This window comes from Arachis ipaensis, chromosome B06 (assembly GCF_000816755.2).
Source record: "Arachis ipaensis cultivar K30076 chromosome B06, Araip1.1, whole genome shotgun sequence".
Lineage (NCBI taxonomy): Eukaryota > Viridiplantae > Streptophyta > Magnoliopsida > Fabales > Fabaceae > Arachis > Arachis ipaensis.
The window spans coordinates 9,999,841-10,011,213 of NC_029790.2; the positions used below are offsets into that span (position 1 = coordinate 9,999,841).

Genomic DNA, 11,373 nt, shown 5'->3' on the forward strand with positions numbered 1-11,373 from the left:
CCTTTTGGGGCATTCGCTGACAACAATGCCACACTCATTACTTATAAGTTATAACAATTTCTTTGTTTTTTTTTTTTTCTTTTTCAAAGATTTAGTAACGTCACTTAATAATTTTTGTTAATGTAAATTTTGTAAAAAATTAAAGTTAACATATGTATAAAGACGTTACTTTTTATATATATCGTATAAAATTCTATACGTGCATCTAATTATGACATATCAATAAAAATAACCTTTTTTTACATTGGCGATGTAGATTATTCAAAAGAATATATATAATTGAACGATTATATAAAATTTTTTATATTTTCAGTGTATCAAAATTAAACTCATATATAACTAATTTTAAAAAAATTAGTAAAAATCTCTCTCTTTTTTAATTTTGTTCCTTTGTTATTTCTTAATTAATCTTGAATAATCAAAACAAATAATGGGAATTAGGAAGCTTATCACTTGACTGGTTTTTGAATTTTGACCTTATACGTGGGTAATGGGTTGGTTGAGTTCCTCATATGCCTAAATTAAAAGCAATTACTTCTTCAATCATCACACTACTTTATTTGTGGTTGGTCACCAACCCTTCACTTGCCACCTTTCAAAATACAATCATGCCCGAAGGAGAATCATGTTTCCACTATAGCAGGAAATATATATATTTTTTCAATTACCCCCAAGTTAATAAAAATATTAAGATTCTAGTACTAAAAATTAAAAAATAAATAATTATATTATGTGTACACAGAAAATTAATTATAAAATCATATATTTATATAAAATATATATTAAAATATTAAAAATAAATTAAATAACATATATATTTATATATAAATATATTATAACTGATTTTTAGTGTTCATATAATGTTTTTAAAAAATAAATTCAGTTTTTTGGCCATCATCAATTATTAATTAGAAACCCTATTTACAATTCATAGCTTAAGGTCTATACTCTATATATTGACAAAATTTTACTAGCATGCATATACATCTCCTCGAGACCTCGACATATCCCTGCATGATTCACTTCATTGCTATGTTGCTAGTCAATAAAACTCCATGTAATTAAGACAGCCTCATTAATCAACGCTTTACAATAATGAGTCAATAAATTGGTCAGAGTGGCAGTTACTATTTTTTTTTTTTCATAAATAAATAATTTAAATATAAATAATATATAATTCTAAATATTATTGTTATATCGAAAATTATATTTTCGATAAAAATATTATTGAACTCTTTAACAAGCCAATGTTCGAACAAGAATAGGTTTCGATCATTCCTAAGTGCTAAATAATATTTCGATCAACCTCCAAATATATGTTAGAATTAACTTTGAATTGGAGCCAATGAGGTACTCGTTAGGAACTCTCTATTAATCGATTGACGCAAACGTGGAAATCGAAGAGGCAGACTTGATGGAGGTCAGCTGATCGAAGAAGAGGTTACTGGTATTGAAGATGGTAGGCAAAAAATCGAATCGAAAGCAAAAGTTTCAATCTCTAAAGCAATTTGTTAGTAGAAAAAAGAAGTGAAGATTAACTACATAGGATTCATCGAGGATGGTCAATCGACGAAGGAGAGAATTTTTTGATCGACTAAGACTCATAAAAAAAGAGTGAAGCAATCGAAGAAGTGAAAAAGTTAATAAATGAAGATGGTTAGTGGTAGACGACACTCAAGAAGAGCAGGAACAGTTATTTAAGAATTAACGCACGTGGAAGTTATATCTGAATTTGACTGAGGACTTCTATAAATACATGAAAGATCGAAGGAACAAAGGTTGAAATCTTTTTGGAGAAAACACTCACACTCATTCACATCCACAGTGACTTTCTGAGTCAGTCAAGAGTTTTTTCTTTGAAAAATTTCTTCCATGTTTTACTTTTCATTTAAATTCTCTATAACTTTTTTTTCATGCAATTTATCTTCCTTACACTAATGTCCTTTCATTTCTTTTAAATTCAACAACTTTTATCCTTTTCAGTCTTTACCTTTCAATTTGTCCTTTGTTTTTCCAAACACTTTTCCTTTATTTGATTTGATTTTTCTTTTATTCAAAACATTTAAATTTTATTGTTCACTTTGAATTTCTGCAAAGTTTGGTTCCTTCTTCTTCGTTATTGTCAAAGGCATGAATTTTAATGCAAAATAAAATTGGTACTCACAAAGAGGAGTTACTCCCAGACCATTAGATATCGAACCACCTTCGATTTGCAACAAATCGACAAAACAATTATATATATAAAAAATTTAAATATTAATTAAATAAAATATAATTTTAGATAAAAAATCTGTATATGAAATCAGCCATGCTCAAATTGTTGACTAAATAAATAATGTTAGTGGTTTCATAAGGATTTAAAATTTTATCATAATATTCAATATGCTATATCCCGCATCTTATAAGAATATGGAAAAGTATACCATAAACTTTATTATTAAATTTAGTCTTACTAAGAAATTATCCTAGTTGTTTGGATTGTCGTAAGCTGTGACTTCTATTTTCCAAATCACCATTTTCCAAATGCATGACAAAGCAAGGGGGAAAAAAACCCTGTATATTCAGCACAAGACAAAAGCTCAATTAGGTTAAGAGTCAATATCCATGTCGCGTTGCGTTAAAACCACTAAAAAATTCATTCAACAATTTTACATTTTGACACATATACATAAGGGACTTGGTTTACTTTTCGCACACATATTTTACTTATTTTATCTCGCGAATATATTTCCTTGCTCAAATTAATATTAATATTCGAAAATGGTATATGTTGTATAATATAAGATCAGTGCATTATTGAAAGAGGAAAAATAAAAGGTTGAAAAGAGAATCAATCAATCTGGACATATGACAAAAGATGAAGGAGCCTGGGATCCGATCTAACCGTTTTGTACCACCGACACTTCTATTTCTGTTGGCTTGTGAGAAAAATACTTGACAAATTAATATACTACTATGAAAATGGAAAACAGATCTTATTAATTATTAATTTATTATTATTATCACCAAACTAAGGGGGATTAATTCCTTAATTTAATTGTTTGGATAATAAATAATGAAGATAAAGGCAAACATACAGCTGGTGAGAAGCTAAAGAGTGAGTAAGGACGCGCCTAGGGTTGGTGAGTAACCGGCAGTATCCGGTAAGTTTCAATTCCTTGAAATTTCACGCGTATCTCACCAACCGAGAGAAATCCCATCCCTTGATTTTGCCGTCAAATCTAACGGCTGCACCGTCAGTTCCGGTGGCCAGTCACGTTGGCGAATGACGAGTATAAATAGGAGGTTAGGAGGGGAAGTAAAACGTTGTCCTTAACCAGCACCATTCTCTTACAAGCGAGTGTTCTTCTCTCAACTTCCCGAATTCAATTTTCATCACTCGCTTCGCATCTTCAGGTTCAGCTCCTTCACCTTTCTTCTCTTTGGTTTCTTTGCTGTTTAGCATTTTATAGCTGCCAAAACGGTTGTTGTCTGTTTTACTAGATGGACTACGACGGTTACAGATCTGAATTTTATCCATGCTTTATTTATTTTTTTTATCGGTTTTTTGTTTTCTGTGCTTTTGACTGCTGTCGTTTTGTGGCTCTGCGATGTCGTTTTGGAAGTTGAACTACACATGCTTATTTCGGTTTGTGCTCGTAATTCGCGTTGCTTTTTGATGAAGCTTCATCTTCTGTCGAGATAGATGAATAGATCTGATGCTTGAATCTTCTAATTGTTCATCTCTGGTTGCTGATCTGATGAAGTTCATTTGCATTTCTTGCTTAGTGATTTCAATTTGCGCTGTTACCACGAATATATTGTGAACTTGTTTGTTTGAAGCCTAAGATTCTATCCAATTGTCGTCACTGGTTTCACGGGAATCTTATATGATATTCTTTGTTATCGTCTTGGCTGCACTAGTTTTTTTTTTTTTTTAATCTAATTTTTAAAGGCGGGGATAATTTGATTATGTTAACCAATCTTGCCATAACTTCCAGTTCTTATTAAATTTATTTTAGGAGTATGTGACTTCAGTGCTTTTGATTTCTAAATTCTAATATAAAACATCAGATCTTAGTAACTTTCATGGATGAGCAGTTTCGCACTAAGTGATCTTGATTTTCCCGATATTCTTTTATGCATTTGCTTTCAAGCTTTTGTGCTCTTTAGTTCTAACTTTCTGTTTACTGTATTGTACAGCTTGACAAATGGCCACCGAGACCTTCCTTTTCACTTCCGAATCTGTCAACGAGGGTCACCCTGACAAGCTCTGCGACCAGGTCTCTGATGCAGTTCTCGATGCCTGCCTCCAGCAGGATCCCGATAGTAAGGTTGCCTGTGAGACCTGCACCAAGACTAACATGGTCATGGTGTTTGGAGAAATAACAACCAAGGCCAATGTAGACTATGAGAAGATTGTCCGTGACACTTGCCGCAACATTGGATTTGTCTCTGATGATGTCGGTCTTGATGCTGACAAATGCAAGGTCTTGGTCAACATTGAGCAGCAGAGCCCCGATATTGCACAGGGTGTCCATGGCCACTTTACCAAGCGCCCAGAGGAGGTTGGTGCTGGTGACCAGGGTCACATGTTTGGTTATGCCACTGATGAAACCCCGGAACTCATGCCTCTCAGCCATGTCCTTGCAACAAAACTTGGCGCCCGCCTCACCGAGGTTAGGAAGAATGGTACATGTGCTTGGCTGAGACCAGATGGTAAGACTCAAGTAACTGTTGAGTACTACAATGACAATGGTGCCATGGTCCCAGTTCGCGTCCACACTGTCCTTATTTCCACCCAGCATGATGAGACTGTTACCAATGACCAAATTGCTGCTGATCTTAAGGAGCATGTTATCAAGCCTGTCATTCCTGAGAAGTACCTTGATGACAGGACCATCTTCCACCTTAACCCTTCTGGCCGCTTTGTCATTGGTGGCCCTCATGGTGATGCCGGTCTCACTGGAAGAAAGATCATCATTGATACTTATGGTGGCTGGGGTGCTCATGGTGGTGGTGCTTTCTCTGGAAAGGACCCTACCAAGGTCGACAGAAGCGGTGCCTATATCGTAAGGCAGGCAGCAAAGAGTATTGTGGCTAGCGGTCTTGCCCGCAGGTGTCTTGTTCAGGTTTCCTATGCCATTGGTGTCCCTGAGCCCTTGTCAGTCTTTGTTGAGTCTTATGGAACTGGGAAGATCCCTGACAAGGAGATCCTTCAAATTGTGAAGGAGAACTTCGACTTCAGGCCCGGAATGATCACCATTAACTTGGACCTCAAGAGGGGTGGCAACAGGTTCTTGAAGACAGCTGCTTATGGACACTTCGGAAGGGATGACGCCGATTTCACCTGGGAAATTGTGAAGCCACTCAAGTGGGACAAGCCTCAAGCATGAGGGGTTTCGAATGAATGTGTAAACCTTCCTTTCTTCAATGGCTGCTATATCTTAGTAGGTGTGGAATGAATAATTCGCCTGTTTAGTTACTGCTGCTCCATCTTTAGGTCTATAATGTCATCTTATATCATACCTAAACAATTTTATTGTTTGTTACTTTTTTTTTTAACTCACAATTTAATTCTTCTATATCCAATTATGTTACCGTGTTGACGCAATGAAACATGTATGAGAATTTTGCCCCAATTGGTTTCAATGTAAAACGATGAAAAAGCTGCGTGTGAATTTTTTTTCCCCCCTATCAATTTTCCACTTTACTAGTTAATAGAATTCTCGACCTATTTTCTCTTCTTTTTATTTTTCAGTATCCTGATTTAGATATTCAGAGTTCTCATCATGTGAATCTTGCAACAATTCACAAGAGAAGAATAAGCCTTATCATAGCTGGAAAAGTTCCAAATCGGGCCAGTCGTTACTACTGACTCTATCAAATGTTCTCGCATTTTACCCCCTCCTAATTCGTTGCTCCAAAACATTGCATTTGCCTTCATGGCAATGTTCAAGGACAAGGACAAAACAGATGAGAACAAAGGTGTATATCCATATTCCATATATAACATTATGTCTGACAAATGATCTTTCGAAAAAAGGTTGATCGCACATCCACACAATTATTTATAAATTATAATTGAATGAAGTAAAAGAAAAGGAATGTCTGATTTTGGTATAAAAAATTTTCAGATACGTTTGTGGTTTTTAAAAGTATATTTATCTTATTTTGTTTTTGATAAATAAAAAAAATTATATGTTTGTATTTGTAATTTTTAGAAATTATGAGTGCTTTTAAAACACTAAAAAAAATACTTTTCAATACTAGTATATATTTATCAAAATTTAAGAGTTTAAACTTTCAAACAAAGCATTCAAACACATACTTATATTATCTTTATCGGTATAATATTTGACCCTGTGTTTCAAGTTTTTTATGAATTTCTTTAACATATACTAGTATATTTTAAGATTACTATAAAAAAAATATTTTATTAAAAATTATTGAAAAGATATTTTTTTAATAACTTAAATATATTAAGAAATTCAAAAAATATTATTAAATTATTAAAATATATTTTTAGAATATAAAATATCCAAATCCTTTTTCTATTTATCTTTGGAGACATATTTTTCAACTAATTCTTCCCTGGAGAGTTTGTGCTTTGCATAGCACGTCGTCCAATGCAGAGTTTCTAGCTGATTCATCTCTTTTGCACTGAGTGAACACTGCTAATTGCACCAATGATATGCGTATATTATATGGGACAATGCTACGCATCAAGATAATCCAATAATATTGATTTTAATGTAGTTTTACATCAACAATTTCTATTAGATTATAGAAAAACTAGATATTCATGTCAAAAAAAATTTCAGCTGTCAAAAAGTAGAACATACAAACCCATATGCATTTCAAAAATAAAAATCATAATATCTTGAATATTTGCTAAAATCTAAACATTAAAATAATACCAAATCCCAAATTTGCCATATATAAACGACCGAAGGCTACAAGTATGTATCTACTACAGCATCATATAAAGGATTTCTCAGTTCTTCATCAGAATAACTTGAGAGAAAGTCATGGCACTGAAAAAAAAGAAGGGGAGAGAGGGGGGGATGACTTTATGTTGGTAAGGGACGGTGGCAGTGTTGTGCTTCTGATGATTTTATCTTGTTAAGGTGATCAATTTTTTTTTTTTTTGAACTAAAGGAGCTCAATATACAAGTGGAGCAATGGACATAAAACCAAAAGAAACCAGAAAATAAAGTAGCCACTCAAGAATTTTGTGAACTAAAACAACTTTCTTGTCATCTTTGGCACTGTCATCGACAACAAAAAGAATCCTCCCTCCTCAACTCCTGATAACTAATGCTAGACAAGTTGACAACTTCTACCCCTTTGTTTTTATTCTGAAATATCCTCCTATTTCTTTCAATCCAGATGTTCCAAACTATTGCAAAGAACGATATATACCAATTTTTACGCTCCTCCTTTCTATAAGTTGCGCCTGTCTAGTTTTGAAAATGGTCCTTTAAAGTACCTGGGGCACACCAATTCCTGTCAAGAAGAGATAACCAAGCGCACCACACCTGCCAAGAAAATTCACATGCAAGGAATAAATGATGGATAGTTTCTACATCCGTATTACATAGGGCGCACATATTATCCTCATTATTAACTATCCCAAGCCAACACAATCTCTCTTTTGTATTCACTCTCCCTACTAAGGCAAACCAAACAAGTAGCTCCACCCTTGAAGGAACTAATCCTTTCCAGATGGTCTTGGTGAAGCTATAACTGGTTACGTCCACCGGAAGCGTTTCCTCCTGCAATACCTGCACAAATGAGTTAGTGGAAAATACACCTTGTTTATCAAACTTCCACACCACTCTATCCTTTCTGTCAGCTGCTAATTTAACTAGTCTCAAAGTGTCATGTAATTGATTCACAATTTCCAATGAAATAACTCATGCCTCCATTGGAAATTTCATATCCACTCTAACCCATCCCAGAATCCACAATCTCCTATGACAGATCCTTTTTGGTTGGAAACCGAGAAGAGTCTTGGAAACCTATCCTTTAGAGCACCACAATATAGCCAGGCATCCTCCCAAAATCTAGTTCTTCAACGATTACCAATCTCCATGGTCAACCCTGTTATCATCTTATCTCTTACATGCTGCTCCTTTATCTGTAACTGACAGATATCCTTCCATGGACCCCCTCTAGTCGGTAGTTTTTTAGTGGAGATTAGCTCGTCGGGGTTGAGTTTATTACACGAACATACCACTTTTTTCCACAACGGGCAATCCTCCTTGGAAAACCTCCACCACCACTTGAATAACAGTGCTGTATTACGAATCATCGCATCGCCAACTCCTAGACCCCCTAGCTTTTTTGGGGCCTGAACCAATTCCCATTTAACCAAAGCCATACCATTCCTACCATCCTCCTTACTCCATAAGAATCTCCTCTGTAATGATATCAACTTCTCAGCAACAGCATTCGGCATCTTATATAAGCTTAAATAATATACCGGTAATTTTTCCGCTTTGTTGAGCACCTTAGACTTCTATAAGCTGAGCTTCTCCTCCACTTTGTCTATAATTGGCTTTCAAGTCTTGACCAACCTCGGGTTAGCTCCTAGAGGAATTCCAAGGTATCTGACTGGAAGAGTAGCTTCCTTGCATCCTAACAAGCTGTACATACTTTGCACCCACTGTGGATCACAATTGATCGGGATGAAATTAGATTTTTCAAAATTGATACTTATCCCCGACATCAACTCAAAGCAGCGTAGGAGCCTCTTATAGTTTTTGATAGTCTCCTCCTCTGGAGGACAAAATAACATAGTGTCGTCTGCAAACAGAAGGTGCAACAGTTCTATACTGTCTCTCCCAACCAACAATGGGGATATACGTCAGTTTCTAACAGCCTCACCTATCATTCTATGTAGGACATCAACGACAAGAACAAATAAGAAGGGAGAAAGTGGATCACCTTGTCTCAAACCTCTTTCTATCTTGAATGGTTTTGTGGGTGAACCGTTTACCAAAACCGATATAGAAGTTGTGCCGACACACTCCATCACCCACTCCCGCCATTTACGCCCAAACCCCATCTTCTGTAAGACAATATCCACAAAGTTCCACTTGACTCTATCATATACCTTCTGAAAATCCAGTTTGATTATTGCCGCTTCCTTTTTCCTTTCTTTAAGCCAATGCACAGTTTCACACGCAATAAGTGCCCCATCATGTATTTTACGATCCTTGACAAACGCACTCTGAGTCTCTCCAACCAGTCCTGGCATCACTGATCTCATCCTCCTAACTAACACCTTTGAAATCACCTTGTATACACATCCAACCATACTGATCGGGCGAAGGTCTTTGATTTCCTTAGCCCCAACGAACTTGGGTGCCAGCGCCACCCATGTGACATTAGAGTCTTTAGGTAGTCTGGATGTCTGAAAAAAGTCAGTCACAGCTGCTGTAAACTCAGCCCCAATCTCATCCCAACACTTCTTGATGAAGTTCATGTTGTATCCGTCACTTCCTGGTGCTTTAGATGATTCACAGTCCCACACTGCCTCTCTAATCTCTTCAACTGACGGCAAAACTTCTAAAGTCACCGAATCCTCTTCAGATATCATATCCACCAAACCATCCCTGAAGCCCACCAAAGGAGATTTCTCATTCGCATGCTTAGATCGTGACATATGTTTTCAGTGTACTTCTTTTCTAACATACCATCTCTCGCAGCAAGTCACCAACGCCTTCCTTCTTGCTTCTAGTGTTGCATCATATACCCCACTACTTACCAAGTCATCTACCTTCTTCATCTCTTCCTCAAACCTCTTAATTTTCTTATCCATATCCCCAAAATTGTCTTTGTGCCATCTTTCCAGAGGAGCTGTCAAGGCTTTCAATTTTTCTGTGAACTCTATCTCCCCCAACCCCCTACATTCCTCCTTGACCATTCTTAGAAAATCTTCATGTGTAAACCATGAGTCTAGACTTCTGAACGGTCTTAGACCACCACGCATCTTTGTGTCTTCCACTATCATCAGACAATGATCTGACAAACCCCTTGAGCCTCCCTTTAAGCGAGTCTCTGGAAACTCCTCAATCCATTCCAGACTAACCATTACTTTGTCAATCCGACTACATGAAGACCCTCTGAACCATGTATACTTTCGGTCATTGAGCGGCAAGTCCACTAAGTGCATATCTTGTATCCAGTTCTTGAAATCCTCAGCCGATGCTGTTAAGTTACCAGTGCCTTTTCTTTCTTCCACCTGTACAATCTCATTAAAGTCCCCCATGAAGCAGCAAGGGACCTGGCATAACCCAGCAATATAGCTCAGCTCCTCCCACACAACAACTTTTTCATCTCTATTATGAGCGCCGTAAACCAAGAGGAATGCGCAATTGAAATTATTCTTTAATAAGACCCCTTCAACACACAGCCATCTCTCTCCTTTGTAGCAGTTTTTCATGTTAGACGTCAATTCGTCCCACATTAACAACAATCCACCCAATACACCATCAGACGCAACATATTCCCACCCCACACTATCGCACCCCCAGAGCTGTGCTACATCAAATCTTGTCACTACATGCCTTTTAGTCTCAATCAGTCATAGCATATCCAGTCTATATTTCAACTTTAATTCCTTTACCATTCTCAGCTTTCCATCCCCCCTCAAGCCCCTAACATTCCATGAATTGAAAATTATTTTAATAGTTTATTACACACCTTTTTTTCAGTCTTGGGTCTGCATCGTCTTGCTTTCGCCTTTTGCTTTGCTAATCTTCTTTTTTAAGCATTTTCTTCATTCTGAGCTTGGAGGATTGCCATGATATCGTCTTCTTCGTCGTATAACATAGCACCGGATTCCACTGCTAGATCCCAGTTCCTTTTATTTTCCATCATTTGCTCCTCCACTTTTGAAATCTGATTGTCACTCGTACCTCTGTTAACTTCATTACCTTTTCCTTCTGATAGAGTCTCCCCAGTTTCAGCCCCATCTTGCATCACACTCTCCCTGATTATTGTCGACCTGCTACGTTTATTAATAACATTAATATCATGATCCTCATACTTGTCAGCCCAGCTTTTGTTTTCAGCGTCACTGTCCGTGTTCCCAGCACCATTCCCTTCTTGGCTCGTCTCCCTGCTATCCCCGTGCACGTCTACCACGTCTTCATCACCTCCATCTACTCCTATTCCCCCGTCCTCCGCTCCCTCAGCGTCATCACTGCTTATAGCCAGTCGTGTCCTCACTACTATAGTCTCACCAAAATCCCCTGCGTCGCTGGTCCCTCGTACCCACGGTTAACAGCCTCGTCAGCGTGACCCACGCTCCCTGGGCATCGCAGACGTGCGTTACCGCTGCTAACAACAGCCTCGATTACACCGTTCTCCACTCGGCCATCT

At 37.0% G+C, this 11,373-nt stretch overlaps 2 protein-coding genes across 2 annotated transcripts; one reads left to right on the top strand and one right to left on the bottom strand.

Annotated features, from left to right (window-relative positions):
* Positions 3,244–5,669, top strand: LOC107646031 (S-adenosylmethionine synthase 1). The gene is made up of 2 exons (XM_016350215.2): positions 3,244–3,396; positions 4,183–5,669. Exon 2 carries the CDS (start codon positions 4,191–4,193, stop codon positions 5,373–5,375), a length of 1,185 nt encoding a protein of 394 aa, XP_016205701.1. The 5' UTR covers positions 3,244–3,396; positions 4,183–4,190; the 3' UTR covers positions 5,376–5,669.
* On the bottom strand, positions 8,852–10,432 carry LOC107646584. The gene is made up of 2 exons (XM_016350760.1): positions 9,684–10,432; positions 8,852–9,602 (listed from the first exon to the last, which is right to left on the bottom strand). The coding sequence occupies exons 1-2, from the start codon at positions 10,430–10,432 to the stop codon at positions 8,852–8,854; spliced, it is 1,500 nt and encodes a 499-aa protein (XP_016206246.1).